This window comes from Aptenodytes forsteri, unplaced genomic scaffold (assembly GCF_000699145.1).
Source record: "Aptenodytes forsteri isolate BGI_AS27 unplaced genomic scaffold, ASM69914v1 Scaffold15, whole genome shotgun sequence".
NCBI lineage: Eukaryota > Metazoa > Chordata > Aves > Sphenisciformes > Spheniscidae > Aptenodytes > Aptenodytes forsteri.
Genome location: NW_008795129.1, coordinates 24796137 through 24823650, shown reverse-complemented (window position 1 = coordinate 24823650; position 27514 = coordinate 24796137). Strand labels below are relative to the sequence as shown.

Genomic DNA, 27514 nt, shown 5'->3' with positions numbered 1-27514 from the left:
GGGTTGCCAAGCATTGGAACAGGCTGCCCAGGGAAGTGGTTGAGTCACCATCCCTGGAGGTATTTAAAAGACATGTAGATGTGGTGCTTAGGGACATGGTTTAGTGGTGGACTTGGCAGCGCTAGGTTAATCGATGGACTTGATGATCTTAAAGGTCTCCTCCAACCTAAACGATTCCATGATTCTATGAGCAGTCATTTGTAACCAGTAATATGCTTGCCCACAATGCGCTCATGTACATGTTACAAATTCAACTGTATGGCTAAGTGCAGCCAAATTACATGGAAATTTCTAATACTTGAAATGAGACCTTAGTATTAATTTTCAATGCAAGAAACAACAACTAGTAAAATAATATTTGAATACTAAGAAGCAAAACAAACCAAAGTATTTACTCATAATCCAGTACTTAATGTTCAGGAGAGCAGAATGGAGTAATAGGCCAGCGACACGCAAAAATGAACATTTCACTAGAGGACTACAACAGTGTTAAGATAAACCATTCACTGCACTGACTTTTCCTGCAGGAACGCTACCAGTTTGGTTTCTAAAATCCTCATCTAACACCAGAGTTTCATTAAACAGGCTAAAAATGCAGTTATATGGTGGACAAAGAACATGTAAGCATGTGGCTTTTGCACCTGATTTAACAAGATCTGCAGAAACAGCGCATGGCCTGGCACACTGACTTCTTACAACAAATGAACATTGTGGAAACCCTCTGCAAACTTTTTTTTCCTTTAAGTGCTGTCTGCCTCAGCTGTATGGTCCCTTTTCAGCATCATTTTTGTGTGCTGAAGAATGCTTTCTCCCGTATGGGTTTCTACTTGGACATCCTGCTCCTTTTGGATGCAAAGCTGAAGTCTTCTGACCATCTCAAGAGAGACCATTAACTTATTTTTTTTAAGCAGTCTACACCATCCAAAGACTTTTTCCTCTCTCTGTATTTACTTTTACTTCCATTTTACCTGGTACAGGAATTCCTCATTATTTGTACTGAAATAATACTGGTAAAATCCCAACCATAACTCATGTTTATGACATCCATGGGGAAGAGAAGCAAGTGGTTTGTGTTATTTTTGCCTATCCATGATTGCTATAGCATGCTTGTAAATAAAGCCCACATAGTTACAAAATTAAACCATCTTAAAAACAAAAGCAAAGGAAGATCATTCCATATGGTCTAAGTAAGGAGGAAGTGTCAAAAGCTTACAAAGAAAGATTTACTTGTTTTGTGCTCTTCCCTCCTTCTCTACTTGTTTTATACCTGCCCTTCTTCATTTTCTTCTAACCTCCAGGAAAAATGCAGACACTTAGTAATTCAGTCATACAAGAGACACTCCTATGAAACAAGTCATAGCCACAGCACTTAAAGCTGTAGAATCTTTGCTTTACTGCCAAAAATGTCCAGCACAATTTCCAATTAGTTAAAAATTGTCATTTTGTATTTAGACCCAGCTTTGACCAGAATTACAAGACCTATACAACTTCAATACTTCCATCCCACTTCCACAGTGACCTAAGCCACAGGACTAAGAAGTCTTGTTAAATTTCAGTGAGACACACAAAGCAAAACACAGGTGTGACAGCCCACCACTGTGACCACGGCGTGGATGGTTATATCCAAACTGTATTTAAATGGGGTAGTTTGGGTATCGGTAATACCCCAGCTTAACCACACCAAGCCTGCTTTGTGCTTCCCAGAAAATCAGAGCAGCCAATGCTCATGCCAGAGTTATGATGCTGTGGCTTGGAACAAGTCGGTGAGGTCAAAGCTGATGCAAGTTATACAGCCCAACCATGGTGTAAATTACTTTTAAAAACTGAAACAGAGGCTCTATGATGCTCCATACAAAACCACTTAAGCAGGTGTGTAAATTCAGGACTGTATTTTAAAGTTAGTAACATGAGAAGTAGTTTTGGTCTGGTTAGTTACTGCCTGCTCTCCCTGGGGGAAGGAAGAAGAGACAATTCAGTGAAATCACTAATGTTTGTGTATTTATACATGAGTAAGGAAAAAAAAAAATCTACAGCAAGCCCAATCTCTCCTTCAAATCATTAGTAATTGGTTGTTCATGCCCATTTTGTTATTATATTCATTATTCTCTTCTGAAAATACAATCAGAAATGAATGAGGAGATATCCACAAGTAAAGAAATTCAACTTGTGGATCAGTTTAATACATTTTTGTTTATCAAGGCCATTGGCAAATAAAACACAGCAATATCTCTAAGGAGATGACAGAGACAGAAAAAACATCCCAATGCTGAAGAGAGTAATTCAGCAGAAATTATGCTTGAACTGCCTGCTAACACCGATAACACTGATCCATTCTGTAGACTGAGCCTAAGTTACTGAATTCAAGATGAATGTGTGAATATTTTAGGTAGTCCTAGCTGAGCAAGCTGGTGAGAATAATGTGTTATATTCTTGCATTCACACTTTGTGATAGTATAAAAACACACAAAGCCACAATAAACGTGATGCAAATTATCTGTCTAGTAGACAGTTCTGGTGCCTAGAGCATTATCAGGCAATTCTGATTAATAATAGGGGAGTTCTCAGCCATGATCCTGCAGCTTCAGACAAGCAGAGTATAGAACTCTGACAAAAGGGGCATATGAATATTCTTAAGAGGATCTCTAATTGTAACTTTAACACTTCCTAATCATCCATATCACAAGTAACCCATCCTAAAACACCATCACCAGAATGTTTCTTTCGAGATCTTACTCCGCATTGTCCCAGGTCCCTGAAACCTGGAAGCAATTTATTCAACATCTCCACACCATCTTTGCACACTCTCATTGCTTCCCTCTTCATTCTCCACACAGTTCTTCCCACATTGAACAAAAAACGTTTTCCCTGGTGACCTGGAATGAGCCGTTTGCACTGGTGCTACCCATCAACTTCTCCCAGAGTCCTCATATTTGAGGAGAACTTGAGACTTTGGGAGTTGAAATTTGGAGCATTCACACTGATGTTCAAATTTAAGACAACTTCCCCTCACATCAGAGTTTGGCTCTTCCTTCACGTTACTTATTTCAAAAGCATCTTAGAACCAGCTTTTACGAAAGAAGTTTTGCAACATTAGGGACTATTATTCACTTGCAATACAGCAATTAAAACACAGCTTTTTGCTCTAACAACACTCTTTTTAGGTAATTAATGCTCATTTTTGTACAAGCCTTTGCTTTAGCAGAAGTCAAACTGATTCGTGCACTTCTCTCGTCTTTCACCAACATCAGCACGCTCAGGTCTAACTGTACATTGATAATTTACAACTACACCAGAGCCAGAACCAGAACCTGCTTGAAACCAGAAACTGTTCACAAATATGCTCCTCAGGAAGGTGAAAATTACACAGCCTTTATTTCCTGGTGACTGCTGACAGCACTGGAGTGCAAATACAAATCTCCTAGACTGATATTATTCACCAATTAACATCCTACTAACGATGTCAGATTTTAGAACTAAATTACCCAGCCGCATTGTTTAGCGCCACTTCACACCCTCCCAAGGCTTGTCTACATGTAATCCTAATCCAAATAGAAAGAGCTGACAATGTTCTGATGCCTTACAACCTACTGACCTCAGGAAAGTCATTCATGTCTGTCATCTCCCATTTGTAGTAAGCTCTAGCACAGACTACAACACACTTTTTCCATACAATGAGATTATCTGCATTCCCAGTGGAATGGTCTGATCCGCATACCTTGCACTGCACCTTTCCATGACCCGCACAGCAAAACTGAGGATGCAAGACGGAAGCATGGAGTTGGAACCCACTCATCTCATTTCTCCTCTTTACCCAACATTTGAAAAGCTATGATGAAAAAGAAAATAAGCTGCAGTTGATGTAGATGCTTGCAGTCTGGACATGTTCTCAGTCCCTCGCACCCAGATCACATGCTCTGGAGGTCTGACAGTTTTGCAAACCTGTTGGCCAAAGCTAAAGAACAGAACTGCTTTTTTTCCTGTCATTTGGTGGTTGGTTTTCTTCTTGAACACCCACAAAAACTATTGATGTTTACTAAGAACAATGAAAAGTTAGTATTCAACAATAATGGCGATAAGGAACTGTCTTTAAGCTCTTGTTTTTAACAGCTCGTTATTTAAATTATTTAACAGAAAGTCCCATAAAAATGAAAAAGCCTTCCAGTGAAACTATGCTGGCTTTTGGACTCTTGGAAGACAGTACAGTATAAGCAGAACTATTTGTGATTCTCCTAGCACACATCCTCAGCAGCATCCTTATACTGCGAGTACCAGCTGTAACGCTGACAAAGAGTTGCACAGATTTACATGGCAAAATAAAGCTAATAAACCTTTACTCAGATTTTCATAGTAGCAGTAGGTGCATAGCACAGTAAGAAAAATAAGCATAATTCTTTTAATAGTAATGTTACTTTTTCCAGTACGCTAAATCCCAGCAAATGTTTGGCATTATAACAACACTATGAATTGACAGGGAATATCTTTTGACATTGCATTTGTTCCAATATGAAGTTAATAGTTATTAACTCAGACCACAAGGGTCTATATTGTTTTTAATGCAAGTGCAGATCTCCTGTTAGTGTTACTAGTAGTTGCACAAACATATTATGGGAAAAGTAACCCTTATTGTACAGAATTTTAGCACGTTGAATGGATTCTTTATAATTTTATGCATTTAACAATATAGGAAGCAACAAAACCTAAGCATTATTAAAATTTGTGTTCAGAATGCATAGTAGACATGTCAAACCCTTATTGTACAGAATTTTAGCACGTTGAATGGATTCTTTATAATTTTATGCATTTAACAATATAGGAAGCAACAAAACCTAAGCATTATTAAAATTTGTGTTCAGAATGCATAGTAGACATGTCTAAATTATAGAAAATAGCATATACCAGCTTGTGCATTCAGGGAAATTGTTTTGTTTGTAAGGAAAATTTTAAATAGTTTATCCTACAATAGATTCCCGTTTTACCTAAAATTTTATGGGCTTATTAAATCATACATTTTATTTGTTGCCACTTAGTTCTAAAGCTAAAGCTCACAAGAGCATTTAAAGGCATTTATTGTCTATCTCAGCCATTAGCTAGGATATGCTTTTTATACCTCATTCTTACAGAGCCCACCAATGGATGGGAGAGAAAAAAAAAAAAAGGACAAATCAAATGCCATATGATCATGTTTATTCCAAAGGAAGACTTTCAAGGCAATTACGAATCTATCATATGTCATCACTGCAACTAGGTGATCGATAGATCCATTTTTTGAAACTGTGCTAAGAACCATCACAACTCTACCAAATGTTTGTAGTATACAGTGCAATAATGCATACCAAAGCTGGTTTTTGCAGGAGAATATAACTAAAAAATAAAGGATCAGTCTAAGTAGACTTTGCTTCAGTCTGTGGAACCTCTTAATTTTTTTCAGTGAAAATATAACACCCCCCCTTCACAAACTGTAATTTTGCTAGGGAGCATACAGGAGCTTTCTTTTCTGGTATGCACAGCAATAACGTAGGTGAGAAATCTCCAAGCGTCTCTGGACCACAGGCTGAAAAGCACCGATTTAGGCAAATGGTAGTAATGCTCTGTAATTTATTGAAGTGGTGCAAACTTCTCAAAACAGGAAGATTGCAAGGCTAGGACAATTCACCCTCTACTTGATAAAATACAGAATACATAAATGCAGCAGTAAGAATGAATTCAGTATTGAGCAATAAATAAGGAAGTTCAGGAGAGAGAAAATTCAAGTTCAATGCCTAAGGGCTTCAAAACAGATTTAAAAAAACCCACTAGTTTGACATTTACCAGCACTGCTAACTCTATTATTGTACACAAACAATTCTGATAAAAGGAAGACAGACTGGTCTACCACATCAGTTTTGTGTGTCAATAGATACATTGGGGGGTTTTCCTAATAACAGTCAACAGTACTTTTTACACCACAAAAATTGGGCATACCTGCACCCTTTAATTTATCCAGAAGTCGTCTTTTATCCTCATACTTGTGTATTAAAACTCTATAAAAATTTGTAACAGAGGAAAAGTTTCTGCAAACAACTAATAATTAATAACTGGCTAAGATCATTCATATTTTCCAACATTTTTATCAGTACTATTTTGTTTACTGGACACTGCTTATTAATATTTAGAATAAAAATACAAAATTTTTAAGTTTGTATCATAACAACACAGGCAGTTAATCTAACAATTGGATTCCTTTTAAAAGGCTGAAAATACTCCTAAATTAATGAAGTCAAAATGTCTGAAAATCGAAGAAATAACATATTAGAAGCAGTCTATTTAACTCAAAATTAAGAAAAACATTTAGATTACATGTAAAATATCCTCAGGTTGCTATCACTGGTTTACACGATGGTATATTTAGAATTAACATAGAATAGGCTTCTATATTGTATTTGTTTATATGAAGTAAATCCAAGTTTCTTTCAAATGTCTATTTTTAACGATAGAAGTATATTATATTCCATGTATACACTTACAAGATTACTAAAAGCCATCAAACAGTTTTTGAAAAACAAATGCATTATTAAATTTTATGATAATATTTAGAGATATAAAAATGGCATATGAGGCAGCAGGGATTTCTCATGAGAAAGTATACCCTCGATATATTCAGAAGCCTAAAGATGTTGCAGATCACTAATGAGCCTTCCTTTACGTGGTAAAGCCCAATTATTTGCAATCCCTTGCGTTATTTTTCCTTTAAGCTATTACATACATGCACAAAAAACCTGTGTGCTCTTAATACGTGCACAGAAGTTTACAGCTGCATCCCTAAAGCCTTCATTTGGTCTGAAAATACAGAGACTGAAATCTATGCCTTTCATCTGCATTTGGAACTTGAAAAGTTTAACTCCACTCTGCTTATTAACACATTTTAGTCTTTGAGTATACTTCTGTATCATAAAACTGACAAATAAAATTTAAATTATAAGGTAAACTACAAATCTCCTTTTCCTTCATTAACAAATCAGTCTGGAAATTCAACACTATAATTCGCCTTGTAGTGCAGTGACTTTGCAGAGTTTTGGATTAAGAGTGGAGGTCCTGCATAGATTTACTTATGTACCTAAGCTTTATCTGCTGACACAGACTTGAACAGGACTGTTGGGAACACGCCGCTCCTCATTATGAGGCATGAATCACATAAAATAGGTCTCCTTCCTAGAAATTCCCATTGCATTGCTGAACTGAGGGGAAGAAATCTGGACAGCATCAATAAATGGAGAACTGAAAGGGAAGGATTTATTTAATTGACTAAAACATGCTATGGAGAACCTGAAATAATAAAGAAGGTGGTTTCCATAACTTACCCTGAAGATTTTGTACTAACTTAAGGCTGCTCTGTGCATCACTTTATTATTACTGTTATTATTTAATAGTTTATTTCCATATTCAAACATAAGGGAAGACTGCTTAAGGGTAATCAGCCAGAAGTTTATAAACAAGGCTAAAAACTGAAAAATAAGCTCTGTGATTAAATATTTAGCTTAGCAAATCATCTCATGCAATCAGGGTTTGTTTAGAGTAACTACAGACAAAAAGTTTAAATCTATTATCTGTATTTAATTGGCATCTGCAACTAAAATTCAAATTCAAAGCCTTTATTAGCCCCCTGACAGACTAAGCCATAAACTCTGCAGTACTCATGCAAACTGAGAAACTTTAGTTTCCTAAGTATCCAAAAATCCTGCAGCTTCTATCACATTTCACAGCCACACATTTTGTGTATGCCAGCCTTGCCTTGTGTTCCAGAAAACACTACCGAGATGAGTAATGGGCAGCAGAATTACACATAAGTAGTGCAGGGAAAGGAAACACATTACAACGAGATTTCCTTTTTCAGTCTCCCAGTCTGGGTCCAGGCTGTGCCCATGGCATGGCTCCCGTTCCCCGGGAAATCAGTAGGATTGTTGGCACTAACTTCAGCGGAAAGAGGGCAGAATTCTAGCACCGGTCTGACCTCAAGTACACGTTGAACGATTAAGCAAGGCCTCCCAGGAGACGACACTGTAAATGCTAATGCCTAAATAAGCCAAAATTGGAGTCAACACCTTGCCCAAAACAAAAATGAAACAAAACAAAAAAGTATTATGTAAACTCTTCCTTGTTAAATATTTAACTTGCAATCAACCGTTTGCTCAACCGTTCTTTTATCAAATGTGCACATATAGTTCTCCTTGGAGACACCGAGATCCGAGTAAGGCTTAAAAAAATTTAGTTCTTTTGGTTGTTGTCATTCTTAATCACAGATATCTATAAAATTATTAGTCCGAGCTACTAGTGGGAATACAAAAAAATAGATTAGCTAAATCAATCAGGCCTGTGCAGTTGGGAAAGGGAGACAAGCAATTTTTGAAGAATAAATTTATTGGCTATTAAAGACATGCTTAAAATTAACTGCATCACAGAATACAGTATCCCATTTATCTATTTCTATTCTGTAGAATATCACCAGACTCCTGGTTTCGTCTGGGTTATGGACTCCATTAATTCCATCTATTAAGTCATTCCAAAGAGACCCAGTGATCCGGCAGCCCCAAAGATCATAGGATTAAAGTGGTATCACAAATAATCTGAAAATTGAGACAGATCAGAGGTACACTCATAAAATATCAAGCCAATACTTTACAATAATTGTATGTTAGTGGATCCTACTGTCAAGTAACCAAGTGCCAGAAAAATCACTTTGACAACTCTGAGGTATCCTAAGAGATGGTTGTAATAAGTGACTTTCAGATCTAACAACCAATTTTTGTAAGCCTCTTTTATGGGTAGAAATGTGTGCCCTCTTTTCAGACATAATTACTGAATATTTCACATCTTTGTAAATGCAACATTTCATATTTGCTACAATTTCTTAGTAGTGCATGAACTCACATTAGCAGATTTGAACTAATGGATATAATGGCGGTTGTGTTACTCTATTTAGTTTTTTTGTAAACTCATTAATATACCAGACCGTTATGGAAGATTTGCTTTCAGTAGTTCTACATTAATGAAAGTGCAGAGTTTTTGGTTTTGACAGTAGTTTTTACAACATATTTTAGCTGTGTCTAAAACTAATGTCTGTCCAGTTGCAGGCTAATGGATCAGGTTCGTATCTTATAAGGCACTTCATTATTCACTAAAGCATTCCAAAATTCCACCCCAAGATAGACAGATAGACAGACAGATGGATGTATGTCTGTATTTCCTACCATCACCATCTTTGGAAGCTGTGAACCAGTGGGGCTCCATATGCAGAATGTCTGTCAAATAAAGGCATAACTTCACTCGGCAAACATTAAAAGACAGCCCAAAACAGCCAGTACAGGATACTAATACTCCCCGCAAAGCAAAACTGACTCCTCATTCAGGGTCTCAACTGAACAAAAGATTCCTGACATTCATATGTGGTTAATTAACACACACACACACACCCCCCAAATTTCTCTGTATTTGTACATCATGTATGAAAGGCTTCTCTCTAGCATTTCCATTTCATAATCTATTCTCCCCCAAAAGAGGGGCTTAGTCACCCTGGTATCAGGTACTGGGTCTGTATATACATATATAGTTTGAAAACTAGTATCTAGCAATCTGGTCCATTATTTGAACATTTTTGTCCTGAATCTTCCCCCTTTTTGCTTTCTACAGACTTTCTACATCACACAGATTCAGATAGAAATTTCCCCTTCTAAAATGACTGCTGCTCACTCACCGCTACCTGAACCTGACAAGTTAGATAGAAAAAGGCAAACTAGGCAGACTCCAGAATATTTCAGTTACTTGTTTGCAAATTACTGGGACCAGGGAAGTGAAACATGAAAAAAAAAAAAATCAGGTAATGACACATTTGCATTAGATTTTTTGAAAGCAAGTTGATAACCCAGAAGTCCAATCTCGCAGTACGCAAATTGTCAGCCATGCATATTTATGTGTCTTAATAACTTTTGGGAAATGTTACTGTTCCTTTTAAAAACCCATAAACATTCAGTTTTCCATTGAAAATGATTTCTCCATTATGTTTTCTTAAATTAAAACTAAATATAGACTAGTCATAAGGATTCACCCACTTGTGCCACTGAGTTGACTTTATAAAACATAACCTATTGTAGCACTTAACTCTTCAAGAGTTTCACATTTTTTATTTAATAGACAAAAGAATTTTAATTAAAAATGTATTTCAAATACCATACCTGAAAGTCCCTTTACTCATTTTACATTGTACTCCGAGTACTTCTGAGGGTACATTGGTGTTTAAATAGGAGATACATGCAGAATACTTGGATTAAGTGGGAATTTGGTAATTCAGTAAATCTCAGCATTAGGGAGAAATTTGTGCAATAGGAGAGTAAAACTGACAACTTCAAATGAGGTGTAAAAATGAGGTCTCAACTATCCAATTACTACAGATCCCATATGATCTGTACAGCGATAGAGCTGTTGGGGTTTTTTTGCTACGTGCTGTGTTAAGCAGTTGGCATCTTTTCATCCTTGAGGAGGTGCTTATATTTCAATAGCAGATTAAGTCATTTCTGTGAATCATCATAGGTTTTTTGTAAGGGTTTTTTTTTTTTTGTGCTTTAGGATCCTTTGGGATAAGAAGCTCTATTATAAAGACACATTACTGCTTCTAGTAAAGGATGGGTTGTTTTGCATTTGAAGCAAAACCTTAATTGATGCACTGCTGACTTCTTCCACAAACTTCAGTAGTTCATAAATTTTATGCATACAGCAGTACCAACCAGTTGCTAATAATAATTAATCTATATCCAGGTTTTAGGTTTAGCTATGAGGTACATTTTTAAAAAAAATCCAAATAATGACACCTCTAATGACCAATTCATTTCTTACAAAGATGCAGAGTACATTACACAGAAGAAACATGTTTTGTAAGCAAGCATGCTGCTAAACATTTGCATTAAAGGAGCATTAAGGTGGTCAGTGCTCTAGACTTTTCTTTATTTGTACAGACGTGTTTTTCATTTTCCCTATACTTTTTATTAACTATCAAGTAAATTCAGACGACTTGCTTCCTGAGAGCCCGTACTCCCTTGCAGTGAAGTCCGAGTGCCAAGCTAGCACACCCAGCATGACAGCCATGGTGCCAGTCCTCTGAAAAGGGGTCTGGAAAAAACTTCTGGGTACCACAAAAACTGGGCCCCACTAGCAGGGCGTTTTGTGACCCAGCAGAAGTCCCAGCCTGCTTCCAGTCCTACTACTTCACCTGTAACCCAGGAATGGCATACCTTTACCGTCTCTGAGGAGCAGGTGTTAACAAATCGAGATAAAAGGTACGATTTTCTAGCAAAAGGACAAAGTCGAATATGAAGCACTAGGACTTAATTATGAGAATTGAGCAAAAAGGTTGCGAGTGGCAGCCATTTCAGTCAAAGCCAAGGAAATTAGCTCAAATATTGCAAACCTGGGGGGGAAAGTAGCATTTCTGTTGTAACACAAGGCTTTTTGAACTGTTTTTGCATGCAGGCATCATGGTGAGTAAGGAGCCCAGCAAATGCTTACTCACCACCTCGGAAAGCGAAGTTGAGCCAGCAGCTTCACTCGCTTTGGAGATGAAATACGCACTGGATCCCAACCGGCAGATTAAGAAACGAAACAAAGCCCTCCAGGTGAGATTTAAAGATATCTGCGAGGCCCAGAATGAGCAGAGGGACAAACAGCTGTCCACTACACAGGATCCTGACAAAAGAGAAGCCAAGCCCATTTCCTATAAAACGGCTTATCGCAAGTACATGACAGTGCCTGCCCGGAGGTCAATACCCAACGTCACCAAGAGCACAGGAGTTCAGACTTCACCTGATCTTAAAAAGTGTTACCAGACCTTTCCTCTGGACCGGAAAAAAGGGAATATTCTTAAAAGCGCCTCGACTGTCGATACCTTTAAGAGTCAAAACAACGGGTTTCTAATAGATGTTAAGGACAAAGACGGCAGAAGCTCAGGGGAGGCCGTTCAGTGGACCAAGAAGACCGGCAGCCTGCAGACAGCGGAGTTCATTTCCCACATCAACAAGCGCACCAACGCGGGATCTCGTGACAACGGGGCTGAGGCCTGGAAAAGCAGCGATTTGCACAGCTCTCCCAAAGAGCCGCCTCCTCCTCCCCCAAACTCAGCCGACCCTGCTTCGGAGGAGCCTGCCGCCGACCGGCCACCCAGCCGAGGGAAACAGGCAGTGGGGTGGCCGGGGAGTGAGGAGGCCACCCAGCCCCTCCACGGGAGGGTCTTCAAGACTGAAGTGGCCACCATTTATTTACCGGCATCCAGTTCAAACGCCTCGCAGCCCGACCTGACAAATCTCGCGGCTGAGACCGACTGGTCACCGTGCCCGACAGCTGAGGAGGACAAAAAGAGGACCGTGCACCTGAACGGTGTTCAGCCCCAGGCAGGAGATGCTCAAGCCTGCTCATTGCAGGCACAGTGCCAAGCCACCGAATGTAACGAACAGACCCTTCAGATAAACGTTTCGCCTATGGAGGAGAACCAGCCTTGCCAGACGGCCGTCGCGGTGAGCGGGGAATGCCAACAAATCGTGCCTCACACGGAAGTTGTGGACTTGAAAGCGCAGCTTCAGATGATGGAAAATTTGATCAGCTCTAGTCAGGAAACCATAAAAGTGTTGTTGGGTGTTATACAGGAGCTAGAGAAAGGAGAAGCTCACAGAGAAGGGTGAGTAGAAGCTTTTTAAATGAGTATAAGCTGTTTTAAATGCCTTTTCTAACAAGTCCTGCCCTTGAATTTGCTAATGTAAATTTGCACCTGCCGCTGCGCGTTCCTCCGCAGCACACCAAGACGTTACACGTTGTGTTTCTCATGCAGACTGAGTTTTGCTGCTTTAGAGGCGAGTCCTAGGGAAACCTGCCAGCGGTATTCACAGATTTGGTATCTGATTGTCCTAGGATGTAATTAAGTAGTTATTTAACGAAGACCTATAATATCTCTTCTTGTACCTTTTCTAACGAGCACAGAACGAGCCGCTCTCCAAACAGGGTTAGCAAGGATGCTTTCACATCAGCAACTTGTATTAACTGTAATAGCTCACACAGCATGAAAAGCAGCAGAAAAACCTTAATTCTGTAAGAGACTTACCTTTTTAAGATTAAGGGATATTATTACAACTGTTAATATAATTCCATTAATGGCATATGAATCTTGTGTGTTTTACTTTCATCTTCTGAATTTTTAATGATATTTCTTTCTGAAGGAAATTAAATTAAAACTTTGAATATCCGTCGTCTTTACAGCATTCACACTACTCTACACATGAAAAACTCAAGCATAAAGAAACAAAATTTTGTTTATCCCTAACTTACATCACTTAAATCAACCTGTAAGGCATTACAAATAATAGTTACTATAACACAGTACAGTCTTTAGCCTTTACCTAGACAGTTCAACCCATCTCTTATATTACCTTAACAAGCATTTTGCAGACTTACTTGCCTTAGTTCGCTTATCTTTATTCAATGAATGCACCTCAGAATGTATGTGTGCTGTTTGTGTGTTTTTAAATGCTTCTGTAATTGAATCATAATTTGTCAGAAGAAATCTGGATTTTAAAATTAGAAACCAGTAGCTCGTGCTATTTGAAGCAGCATATGTTTTCATTTGAGTCAAACAGGTACATCTTAAGAGTTGTAATTCAACTCTCTCTCCAGGAATGTAGAAATCATCTTGTTAATCCTAAAAATTCAAAATGTTTTTCATTAAAAAATCATCTTAGCTGTTGGACAATGCTGTCAACGCAGCCTTAGCATTTTTAGTTTATTTTACAGCTGGTTATGGTTTTTTTAGAATACCTCGTCAAATCCTGAATCGTCAGACTGGGAAACTTCTTGATCTATAGCTGAAAGCAACACAGGCTTACTGATTTTTTTTTTTTTTTTTTTAAATTATTATTCAGAAAAAGTATTCCTCTGACTTTCTTAACTTACAGAAACCGCAAGAGAATTGGAAAGAAGTGGCATGTTGCTTGTCAAATCACAAATATAGAAAAATATTTCTTCATCATAACTCATCATCTGATCAAGAACCCTGTGTGTATGAACACACGCATCTACCCACAAAGTCATCTGCTACAAATACCAGTGCTTCCTCCATACACTTATATATCAAATTTTCATCTTTTCCCAAAGACAGTAGAGCAACAGGTGCAGCAAGTACTTTTTTTTTTTTATTGCTCTCACATAAGCAGACCCATTTAAACCCTAATTTTAACATTAGGAGTGTATCCCTGCCCTCAGCACAAAAGAGATCTTGCCCAAAGTATCGATGATTGCTCATATCTTCAAATAATCCTTCTGTAGTTGTCAACCTGACAAAGCTGTAGCCTATATTAGCCCTAAAATTGTGGAACTATCCATAAACCCCGGTTCTTCAGAATATCTCTACTGCCTCTTATACACACAGACTTGAGTATTAGAGTCTTCAAGACTACATTATATTTGACCAAAAAGAGCCTATTTATTAGCACTCCTTTACTTTCCCCCGCCATAGGTTCCCCAGCAATGGTGAAATCACCATCTAAAGATACATCACACATTTTGAAATCTTTTCAAACATGTTGTGGTATGTGGAAGAGACAATTAAAATGTTTTAATGTTTCTTTGACATTAACTGTAACCAGTGGCAGTTACACCAGTGGTCGAGGTTAATTATAAAAAATTGGAAGCAAAGTGTCTACAAATGAAAGTAAGATTTCAGATGGGGGGTTGTAAACACAACGACATACAAAGGTGCTGCCTTAAAACTTACCGAGAGCAGAAGAGGGTTTCCACCTGGAGCCGCTTTCAGCTACTTTTCTATATGCTCTAGGCATGTCCCAAACATGCCCCCTCCCAGCTAGACATGAAGGATGTAGAGATGGGGAAGGAAGAAAGAAGGTATATGCATACTTGGCGTATTTTCTCCTGGTTTAGGAGTTCTGGTGTTCCAGATCCCTCTAATTTTCTAGCTCCTGGGTGATTTTAAAGGAGATTGCACAAAGGAGTCTAGCATTATGCTTAGGACATTTCTGTCCTCCACTGATCACACTCCAGAGCTGAAAGAACACTCTGTTCTCATGCAAAGCACCAACGCATTATTAACATGAAGCCTGTCTTTATCCCTATTTCCCTCAAATTAGACAACTATTTCAATAATAGGTTGCCCCATCCTTTTATTAGGATAATTCTTTCCAATTATTGCATTCATTTCTACAACATTTTTGCCACAGAGACCCACCACTGTGTACACTATTACGTATCTTCTCAATTTTAGCATGTTCATCTTTTTTTTCTTTTATAGCCAGGTGTTACGTCAGTTTATAACAAGAAATTAAAAGCAGTACTACTGCTACGTCTCTGCTTATTGCAGCACATATGAGTCTTCCATCTGCTAAAACAGAAAACAATGTTCCGTGTTTATGGCACTCTCCTGGTTTTCTTATGTATATTAAATTCCTTACAATAACATACATCAAGAAACAAATACAAATAACACACTGCTGGTAAAAAAAAAAAACCAACAAAAAAAACCAAAACAAAAACCAAAATCCGCAGCTAAATCTCTTAATCAGATTTTTCTCCTTTCAAGAAAATCAGTGTTCTTTAAGTGCTGTTGTAGTACCGTGGGACTAGTGCTCAGTGGATTCATTTTCACTAATATGCTGTAGGTCTTGAACTGCTATTACTGCAATTCATCACTAAATGAGTCTATGCCTGCAAAACTGTATCAGCATCTCTGAAGATAGCAGTATCATCCTTTGGGTGGATATCACCTATGTATACTTTTCAAAATGTCAGTACTACATTATCTGCAATTAGCAACAACATACAGAACTCAACTCTGCTGAAAAGAAAGGGAAAAACCACCGGAGGAGAAGAGAAACACAGAGCAGCTCTAACATCTGACAGAGCTGAGGGCTCACGTCGCTCTGCCAAATCTGAGACTTTGAGGGTGCAACATGACCTCTCTCTTCCTCTGGCCTGGGATCAGGCCCCATTTATTGGTCACAAAATGCAAAATTCGGGCCATCATGAAACACAGCTCTTAAACCATCAGGCACTGCATAATTTTAATGCATTAGATCTATCTAAATAACACATAGTAGATTTGGGGATGGGGTAGAAATCTTTGTCACGGGCCTATGACCCCCCCAGTATCAAAGGAAATCATTAGAACTGTGTATTTCTTATGTGTATCATTATTTACTAAATATTGGCAAAATGGTAATTATACCTTATTATGTAGAAGCTTCTACAAAAAAAAAAATTACGTCACAGCAAAAGGCATTCAGCGATCTCTGTGTTAAGTCATGCATGAATAAAAGTAACAGAGCTACAGCTTCAATTAAGACTCCCAGCTCAAAGTTGAAAAAATGTAGAATGTTACATGATGCAAGGTGCAGCTTTACAACACAAAACCAGTTTCATGCTCCAAATGATGTTTGCTTTATCTTCTAGTAAACTATTAGCAATCTGTATCAATTATAGACATATTTGTCTGTATTCAGATACAGTGCATTCAGTTAAGCAAGCCAAATTCTGCTCTGTATGGAGCCTCACTAAGGCCAACAGGACTGAAAGCAAAATGCAAGTCACTAATTCCAAAACCTAACTACCACCTATGAAATATATAACAGAAGATGAACAGATAATCAAAATATTTTGCAGCTGGAGAACACCAATGACCTGCCCTTTAAATCCTTACCATGAAAAGTAATCTAGGCCCTTCTCATTATATAACAAATGAGCAATTTTAATAAACAAAGTACTCAATTTGCCATACAAAAATAAGTCACAGTATTTTGACTCTGACAGGCCAAATGCTACATATTAGACAAGAGTTAAATGAACCTGTTTCAGAGATAATTTATATGCATTTATTAGTCGACAGTGGTTCAGGAATTTAAAGAGCTCTCAGCAAACGTTCATGAAACGAGCAGTCCCAGGCTCCTTCGCAGAGGCTTTGAAAGAACATATTCTCATGGATGGAATTTAAATGTCATTTCACATTTTCCAATGAATAAGGGATATTTGTGTCTCTTATTATCATTTCTAAGCAGAAAATAAACCACACAGTGTGTGTCTGGATGGACGTTTGAACCAAAGAAGAGAGGACAGCTTCACCCAGTACAGAGAAAGCATCCTCACCCAAATACTTCCGTCTTAAAAATGCTGCAAGCAATCATCCTCAAGGTCACAAGAGCTGAGCATAAACTTATCATCCTGACTCAGGAATGATGGCAAATGAAAGTCAGATAGCCAAAGCAATTATTGCCTAGATTGTTTGCTTTTCTCCTTTTCAGAAGCTACTTCAAGTCCAGTCCAGCTATTCAGCTCAGACAAAGGAGACAGAGCAAGTAAAGGTAGTAACAACCTCTGCTGTCTAACTCAATCCATCTACACACATAAGCCAATACTCTTAAAACTGGGGAGTTCCTTATTTCACATAAGGAGAAAAGAAAGCTTAAAGAATATAGGCTCTGAAAGCACAGCCATTGGAAGTAAATGTGCTAGCTGCAGAAATAGTATGACATGGTTTCATTTAGGATTCCCCCCCCCTTTGGTTTTGTTTTGCTTTTTCAATTACAGACATGGCAAAGGAAAAGTTTAAGAAAATCATTTCTAAGAGAAAACCTGGAAATGGAGGGAAGCAATAGATAGATAAGCTTAACAGGAGAAGACAGCTGCGCTACAAATAAATATAGGAAAACCAGAAAGAATACAACAAATTCCATCTGTGATGCACAAATTGTATCATATACTGAGTGCCACCAGGTTTTAAGAGACTGTCACAGGAGTCTTTGGAAAAGGACTACAATGACTACCTTTATTTTCAACTCTGTGATCTCTACATACATCCATTTGCCTGTCCTTTGGAGCGGTCACATTCATTCTGACTATTACTCTACCTGAAACCACCTCCTACGTTCTCATTTCTTTATCCTCACTACAGCTGTTGTATTTCAGAACATGGACCGTTTACAGATCTTTCTCGAACATACATGTACCAAGACACCTTGGAGATTGTAACAATTCACCTAAGGCAGAGACAGGAAATCTCTTTGGATGCATCTTCCTTAGTCAAGGAAAAGAAATAATTTTTGCACAAATCAGTGCTTTGTGGATCTTGCAATCCTTGGGCCAGTGGATGGTTGGGTGTTCTTTTTAAAATCTAATCCATACATACCATTTTCTCTGCTGTTTCCACAAAGATCAGTCTTAGAGTGAAGCATTTGACTACTATAGTAGCAGTTTTTATTTTCTAGTTCCAACAGCAACAGAACACCCTTCTCTTCCTTTTCTTACAGCCATTCATATAACTACTCCCTTTCTTTTTGTAAGTATACAGTTAATTCTAATAATTAATAGCTGAACTGTCAGGCTTTGTCATTGCCCAAAAGGTGTTCTGTGTCACACTAAACTTTGAGCCATATTCAAGCAAAATGCATTCCATGACCATTTATGCTTTTCCGTTAAGTCACTAAAGCAGTTTTAAGACAAATTCTTTGCAGGTGGACCCATGACAGGTCCTCTCCCCTTGCCCTGTGCTCATTTCCCAATTACAGCTCATCCCTCAGCCATCACTCAGATGCTCACCTACTCTTCCCGGAAAGCAGGCTAAGTATTAAGACGCCATAAAAGTCCATTTACCTGCCCTCACCATAAGTAACCTGGTTTTCCAAGCTATGAAACAGTAGTCCAGCCTTCTCCCTTCTGTATTTTCCCCAAGCACAAATCAAGCAGACATGGCAGAGCAATACGCTACACACTAACGCCTCTCACAGCTCGACATACCTCATCACTGGAACAGTTTCATTATATGCCAAAACTGTGTATTTCCTAATGGAGACTATTTCAATACCTACTGTCAGTCCACTTGAACACCCTTGAGCCCTCTTATTTAAAATTCTCAGTAACCCCAAATGAAAGCTGATTATATAAGATCAATCATTAAAAGATCCAGTATCATTCAAGGTACAAGATCCAGCATCACCCAAGGTTTAACCTCATACTACACTTTTTCTGAATTAGATCACTAAAAAACAATCTGGAGTATAGATCTACAAGGGCAGGTAACCTGAGTATTTCATAGGACAGTATTTCATAGACCTTCAAAACGATGAGATTTATACTTTGGATAGGATTTTTCATTAGTTTGACAAATTTATTCTGTTGATCATAATCAAAGCTTCAGCTCAAATTGTCAGGGTGAATAAAAACGGCAAACTTTCACAGTTCACAGACATTCCTGGAACATATGTCAGATGTACTCAGAGTACCTAGATACTATAACATTTAAGATAAAGAGCACTGTGTTAAATAACCCCCCTGTCATAGCTAGCTTACAGCTATTAAACATCCTTTGTTAGGAATATAGTGGTAGGAGGTTTTCAACAAGCAAACAATGATGAACAAAAATGAAAAGTGAACTGTTAGCAACAACCAGTATGTGGAATAAACACCAAACAAACAAAAAGAAACATAATCTTTTTAGCAAAGTTACTTGATTTTAATGCTTACTCTGTTTTCTCACAAAAAATGACACTAGGAACATTCTAAGTCTCAGAAAATGTAACTTATTTTGCTAATATATTCCAGTATTTATCTGTATATACTGTACAGGCACAATTCAAAGAAAAAGTATTTGATGTATTCAGAAAAATAATTTGATTTATATCTAGTTGCAATTCAATAGACTTTAAAAACACGATGAAATATCATTCACCACCACAACTCCCTCAGCAGGGTTCAGCAACACTTCAGACTTTGAAGTGAAATTAAGGTTCAGGACTTTTCCATCAGATTGGCTGCAGTGACACAAAGTTGTAATAAAAGCAAATTTCCACAATTCAAAATCTGGAAACACTGATGAAGTCTCATAATGAATGATTAAAAAAAGTGTAAGCATACTACATTCTTGCTAAATATATCCATATGCATTACCGCAGATCATAAGGGAAGCTTTTCCAACTGTCACTGAGCTGTCCAAATTACATACCTGCAAGGAGAGTTTTTCTGCTAAATCAGTCTTTTAAAGAGGATGTTACTCAGGTACTGAATTACCAGTTTTCACTTTACACAATTAGAATAATCCTTTAATAACTGCATTTTGACCCTCGGTAGTATTAGAATCCAAAGAGACAGAGCAATGAGCCAGGTACCTATCCAGTCATGTAAAAATGAGACAAAATGAGCTTTATAGTGTCAAATTTCTCACTGCTCTTTGTTTGCTGAGAGATTAATCCCCAGATTTCTAATTGACACCTACTTCTGAGCCCCTGTGCTTACACAAAGATATACTTACCTCTTACCCTGACTAGGGAAAAATGGATTTTGACTGGACAATTTTAATAAAAAGACTTGTCTGGAGAGGGGCATTTTGTTTTTAAACTGTTTAGGCTCCCAGGTTCCAGAATTAAGACGTAAACATGCAGTTCAGTCTTAAAAAAATCTCCTCTGCAACACATTCACAGAACTGAGGGTAAGCAAGCATCGGAGACGATGAAGAGTTGAGCTGGATTCAAATACCTGTGGACTATTTCAGAAACTGGAGGATAACATCTTTTAAGAGAGGAGCTCCTAGGCATGTGTCTGTCCATCCTCCCTGCGTGCCACCTCTGTGTCACTGCTGGCTTCTTTGTTTAATTACAGATCCAGAAACTGCTCAGACCTTGAAAAAATTAAGGAGGTCTATACTCTTCCGTAACTTCTCTTAATGACTTCATTTTGGGCTTTGCAAATACAGAGGAATTTTGAAGATAGATGAGTAAATAGATAACCAAGTAAAAATATGCAGAGCAGTCCAACACAGGGGCATGGGCAGGTATTTGTTGTCCGTAGTCAGCACTAGGTTACTCTTCCCTGTCATTGAACCATTTCTTCCATAGAATACTTCAGTGAAACTGGGACAATTCAGAGCTTTTTGCAGCCACTTATTGTGATGGTTTGTTTTTGCATCTCATGGAGCAGCAGCATAGGGATCAGCTGTGTCACAGGTCAACCAAGAAGGAAAACTACTGTTCGAAGGGAGGTTGGAAATCTCTCCAAACATGTCCAGCTGTACTTAGCCCTCTTTTACTAATAAGATGATGATGGATAATGTTTTTCACCATGTCACTTGCCGCATGAACAAACCAGAAGACGACAGACAGCACTGTGTTGGGTATACAACCGTTTTTTTCTCTTAGTTCCAATATCCTGAGAAGATGCAATAGAAGCTGAGTGTGGTCTAATAATTCATCAGCACGAGAGACTAGATTGTAGAGATGAGCAGAGGTATTTTGACATTAACAAGGCAATTTACACTCCGGAATAGTTCAACCTGGCATGACTTAGGTCATTTCTTTGGTAAATGCGAAGAGATTTGTTTACTTCATTGTCATCCATACAAGCTCAGAAAAAATTCCCAGGGATGAGGCTTTCTGAGCATCTGTGTACAAAGCTCAAGCAAATGCCGAACTGCTGCTCTACAGATTCTCCTGTACTGCAGTGAAATCTCAAACTACCATTATTTAAGGAAATGAGAAAATAGAAAGTACTGAGACCTGCAAAGTTATTCGAGCTGCAACAGAAAAAGAGTTGAGCACTTCCAGGGTCCTTCCTGCTGTTTTTTTCTCCATACAATTCCCCATCCTTCTTGCAAGTAGTACACAATCAGCAAGAACAGTGGTCAGCAATAGTACTCCATATTCTTGATTTTATGCTACTGCGTAATATTTAGAATTTTAAACAAGCTCTTTGGTTGGCATCTAGTATGGCTTGTGTATTTATAATGCACACAGAGTATTTCAGCTTGCACTGAAATCTCAATCACTTTGAAATTATGAAAAAATAACACAGACTTCTTTTTTCTCCTATCTTCCCTCCTTTCTAGAAACAACGCCTGTTAGCAGTCGTCTTAATTTAAAAGTCCAAGTCAAGCAAAATCCACGGTGTTGTGTTTTAATACAGTTATTCACCCGAAAACGCACTATTAGTTCATACCTATGAAATACCCTTTGGTCTGATTGGTTGAGAGGATTTCATTTGCATTAAAACTGTGCAGTTATGAATCTCTGTGCTGTGGCTGATGAAGGGCTATTAGCCACAGTGCAGGGAGTTGAATAATCACTCTGGAGTTGAGAAACAATTCAGCTCAGGGTAGGAGCAACAGGGAGGTTGTGAGGCAGGGATTTTTGCCTGATGACTACACCACTGAACACAGTGCCCCAGCTAGTCCCAAAAATTACATGCAGAAGAAATTAATTTTAAAATTAGGTGGATTTGGGGGTGAAAGAGGAATGGGAACTCGGAAGAGGAACATAACATGCTCCGAAGCTGCAGTAAAAGGACAGGTGCAGCAGACCTGATGATGAGCTGCAGGTTCAAAAGCCTCAGGGCATCTGACTAACAATGCTCTGAGGTCAGGAGCAAGTCACAGCAGAGAGATTTAGAGTGCAAAGGGTAAAGAGACAGACCTCATCTTAGCATAACTACTGGAGTGAGCTCCCCAATAACCTGCTGGAAGTGTTTGGCCTAAGAATTATACGCCAGCGATAGAGTTGCTACTCAGCTAGAGCAAACAAATTCCCTTAGTTATTATTAATACAAAGAGTTGACATTTTAATTATCCTCCTGATTTTTCTGATGAGACAACAGAGGCACAAATATTCAAGAGAGACGCTAGACCTTCTATGTACCTAATTGCTGTAAGATTTTGTGATTTCACTTGAAATACATTTTAATTCTCTCCATTCTCAGTGGGTTTTTTCAAATCACCAGACAGCCCTATTAAAATATGTACTTTTTTTAAAACCCTTCACTCCCTGACTAACCTGAGTATAATATAAAATGTATTTACGGGGTGAAAGCACTTGAATTGCTGTCTTGGGAGTCATGCCATACACCCACAGAGCAAATACCTCAAAAAGAAAATTAGTCATCTGCTTCCAACTGTCAGGATTCAGTAAAAGACAACAAACTACTGTCTTGGAAACAGTCTGAAAAATCTCACCATTGAGCTTCTGTACATTTCAAAGTATTTTCAGAAACCAAATGAATAATATCAGCCCTGTAATAACAAGACAGATAGGGAAAAAAAGTGGAAAAAAGATTCTGATTATTTTAGAGCATCAGAGGATTTCTGCTTTCATCCTCTGCCGTCAGTTAAAATAACCTTTCAAAAATTAGTTAGTGAATTTGTTCAGTGTTTCTTTTGCTTTTTTTTTTGTCTGTGTTAAAACGTACTTGTACCCAGCATGACAGCTAGGGTCTTGCCCACTATTTTGATGACAGCCAGAGGCTGCCTGGCCATACTCACTGATCAGTACAGACTGATCCTTGGTCCCTCTAACCGTGCCACTGCGCATCTGCCCAGCCTACCAGGGAGTGGGGGCTACCTCCCACACTCCCTGCAACTCACAGGCTGTCATTTTCCTCAGAGAGAGGAAAACCGTATTCATTAAGGTTTAGTTAATCCTCACACAGTAACTACTTAAAGAAAACCACCCCACTGATGTTGACCCTCAGGGATCTAAGCTAAGAAGGACAGGATAACGTTGCGTCCAAGTACCCAATGCCTCTGTGTCGTGGTTTAATGCCACACTCTGGCACTGTGACATTCAGATCAGGGGCACATAGCTGTTATTGCTTAGACCTGTGCGGTTCTCAGTGAGTACTTCCCAGCTCCCAACATACCCCAGAAGCAAACTGGCTTGTGCTTGAGCTCTCTACCATAGGATTTCTGAACGTGTGCTCCAGTGCACAGGCACTGAGCTTTGCTGCAGCTGATAAGTATGTTGATGGTTCCCAGAAAAGCTGTGCTGGGAAGGAACCACCATGAAGGCAAATCCTGACTACAAGTCTGTATGACTTCGCTAAGAAACTCAGGCAACAGCTTCCAGCTGGGTAGATATGTTAGAGGTGTGAGACAGCTCCACAGCCCTTCTTGGGTCTCTGCAAAGACCTACAGAGCAGTAACAAAGAGTTGGATTCTACTTGTAATTGTAACACATCCAATCTATTGCAAACATAATTAAACACAGCACAAGAAAACCTAACCTGATGTAGGGCACACTGAAGCACCTCTCTCTCTAGCTGCTGTGAATAGTCCAAGGACTTCCACACTGCTGGTGGAGCTAACCCCTGCTTTGTCACATAAAGGGGAGCAGATCCTCTGAAACACAAGTAAGGGGCCCATGTTTACGGGGAGACACACCAAGGATGCTCCCAGGGCTTGTACTGGGGAACCAAATAAGCAATGCCAACAAACACAAGAGAAAAGGAAAAAAAAAAACCAAACACCAAAATCCAACATACCTCTGAAAAGCATGAAACAATTCAATGTTTGCATCCAGCTGTAGACATCAAACAAAAAAGCCTCAAGATAACTGCCCAAAGCACAACACTACTCTTGATTTTTATCGGGCTGTACCGCTATCATCTATAAATGAAAACTGCTATTTGGCAATTATGAATGTAATGAAAACACAGCAGCAGTAAGGCTAAAACAATTTTTCTACTGGTCTACTGGGCAAGTGATTTTTCAGAACACCTTTATATGAGCCAAAGGCTGACCCAAGGTGTTCTATACCTGTACATACCTGCTGGTTTGACGGCAGAATGCAAGTTCTTAAGGGAACCAGAGGCAGATATTAATCCAACAGAAACATGATTTTGCTGATACAAATACGTTTATATGAGGTTTCCCATCGAGCTAGAATGGCAAATCTTACCTAGGTTAGACTAAACCTATATGGCAAAGCAGGATTTATTTTAACCTGCAAAACATATACAAGTGATTTTCCTGCAGTTTACATAGCTAAAACATGACTTATTCAAGTTGTAAGGACAACTAAAACACATGTGACACAGTGAAGTCATCTTACTCTGTCAAAAGGCAAATTATGGTAATAGTAAGTATGGATAATTTTCTCTTGAAGCATAGTTATTAGCAATATTAGCTCTGTAATACTTTACAGTAGGAAACAAAGGTTTTGAGAAGTTCTCCACCAGACTATTTATTTTTAAACCATCATTCTGTGAAGACAGATAACATTAGTGTGTTTAACTAGCAATGCTATAAACAGTCCCAGCAGGACTAGGCCATGCATGGAAATACAATACCCATTTATGCAGAGACTTAAGGACAACCATGGCCTATACTTCCTCAGCTATTCAGCGCGGCCAGAGCTGTCACTTCAAAACCACTTCAAAGGCCCACTGCCTTCTTAAGATAATTTGTTTCAGTATATTTTAATAAAAACATCATCAACAAAAAAAAATTCTTGAAGTTTATTTGTCCTCCTTGTTGGTGGTAATACATCAGAAGTGTGATGAACATCAGTATCATCTAAAGAGCATACCCATCAGAGCATAAACACACTCTGAAGCACAGCCACTTCTGTAAAATCATGCCATTAAGTAACTCAATTAATATGAATTATTCCCTACATCCCAGCAGATAAGGGAAGACATCCAGATGTAACAGAGCTGTCCTTCCAAATCGCTTTGTAAGATTTTTTTTCTTTGTTTTTAATAGATGTCCAGGATACTTGAATTAGTGCCCCTTCACTAGCTACCTACTGAACAATAGAAAAAAAATCAGCATATACAGATCTGAGGTTCCCTCTCTCAGCTCATTGGGGTCTCTAATTTATACGAGCAAAAAACTACTCAAATGCAAAGATTTTGATGTTACGGTTGGTATTTTAAAAAAAAAAAAAAGCCTCAAGCAGGTGCACGAATTCTGCATTTCACAGGCATTTAGAGGGTGTAATTCCCTGAGGCTGCTCTGAAAATTGCAGCCTATTATTAGTTACTGCCAGTCCATGTCAGCAAAATGGTTGGTCTTCATTATAATATTTTAATAGTTGGAAGTGTTAATTGAGGTTAAGCTCAGGTTGTGCCAAGAATGCTAAAAGAAAGGCAATAAAATGAAAGCCTCCTGAAAATAAAATGCAATGTAGATAGCAAGCATACGTGAAAAACTGAGTACGGAGATGAGATAATCCTTCCCAAGGTGACACAGCCAATTAGATGCAGAAATAGCAACACAACTAACCTGTATCCATCCTTTTCTCCAGAACCTGACCATACAGCACCATATAATTCACGAGACTAACCATGCCCATCTGTGCACATCCATATGAAAACAGAAAATACAAGATGTAAGGTATCAAAGAATGAAGCTATTAGAGTAATGACTTCTTGTTAGTGTATATCAAAACACGTTAGATGCTAAAGTAGTATGAAACATAGTAATAATATGAATACCAGGGAAGCTGATTAAACATTCCAGTATATGCATTCAAGTTCCCTTCCTGCAGACCAGCATACATCCCATCAAACCAGGAATGAACAGTGCCGTGTTTACTTTGCTATACTGATAGGATTAATAAAAAAAATAATAATAATAAAAAAAAAAAAATCACACTTACTCAAGTCTATTTTCTTTATTGTTTTTGGGAAAAAAAATCGTAATGTAGTACAGGTTCTAGCCAATTACCCAGAAAGCAACCTAATTAAACCAAAAGATTTCCTTCAGCATCCACAAGATAAATATTTTTCCAAATATAAACTAGAACATCTTTCTTACTATGATCACTGAAGAAAAAATGGAGAGTTGATGATTGGTGGGGGAAGGGGCTAGATTTGGTGGGGTCTTATTCATGGAAGTCAGAACTGGATGTCAAGAACGAACTTGTATTAGAAGGTAAAGATGCCAAGTGCTGCCCTCTGACTGCACCTCACATCTTAATACCAGCAGATTCCAAATGTTGCATCTTTTAGGAGACCTAAAGCGAGCAGTCCATACTGCAGCACAAACATGCAAAACTCCACATTGAAAAGCCCACAGGAGCACCCAAGGGACCACACCACACAAGGAGAGCCAGGATGAGGCCAGGAGACAGAGATGACAACCAGAAGGGCAAAATCGACAACCTCTCGTTCAATATTCACAATTTTTGGTCACACCTCAGTACCAAAAATGTAACTAGATCTCAATTTCACTTTAAGGCTGATGAACTTTCTTCTTCCCAAGGGTGATTAGGCATTACGGCCACATCCACACCTTGAAGTAGCAGCACAGCAGAGCAGAGGTGCCCTAGCTTACACACCAGACGGGTCAGCACAACTTTGCGATAATCAAGTTTAACCTTCTTGAAGAACAGATGAAAAAAGGGAGAGACTGAAGCAAGTTATAAAATGTAATACTTCTTATACTTAAACCAGTGAAGCATTCCCAAAATCAAGACATTAAGATTGGTAAAATGAGCTGCAAGGCTTAATGCTGAAATTATTTTTACGTGAAGTCATTGCCCACTGGAGTCGTAGCTTGGGGGGAACTCCTTGCTCCCAGGCATCTCACTCAGTACAAAGTCGTCGTGGTTTAACCTCAGTCGGCAACTGAGCACCACACAGCTGCTCGCTCACTCCCCCCCACCCGGTGGGATGGGGGAGAGAATTGGAAGAGCACAAGTGAGAAAAACTCGTGGGTTGAGATAAAAACAGTTTAATAATTGAA

General features: G+C 38.5%; 2 protein-coding genes across 4 annotated transcripts in view; one reads left to right on the top strand and one right to left on the bottom strand.

The window, feature by feature from the left end:
- DOCK1 (dedicator of cytokinesis 1) overlaps positions 1-27514 on the bottom strand; it is a 307079-nt gene that overhangs the window by 170847 nt on the left and 108718 nt on the right. The window lies entirely within an intron of this gene.
- The window catches only part of FAM196A (family with sequence similarity 196 member A), a 51393-nt gene that overhangs the window by 5980 nt on the left and 17899 nt on the right, over positions 1-27514 (top strand). The window contains exons 2-3 of one of the 3 annotated variants that reach the window (XM_009277963.2): positions 11497-12694; positions 17070-17751. In XM_009277963.2, the coding sequence (XP_009276238.1) occupies positions 11502-12694; positions 17070-17076 (1200 nt within the window). In that variant the 5' untranslated portion in view covers positions 11497-11501 and the 3' untranslated portion in view covers positions 17077-17751. Of the gene's footprint in view, positions 1-11496; positions 12695-13961; positions 15506-17069; positions 17752-27514 lie in introns of those variants that run through there. The other 2 variants (XM_009277961.2, XM_009277962.2) reach the window with 2 other exon arrangements.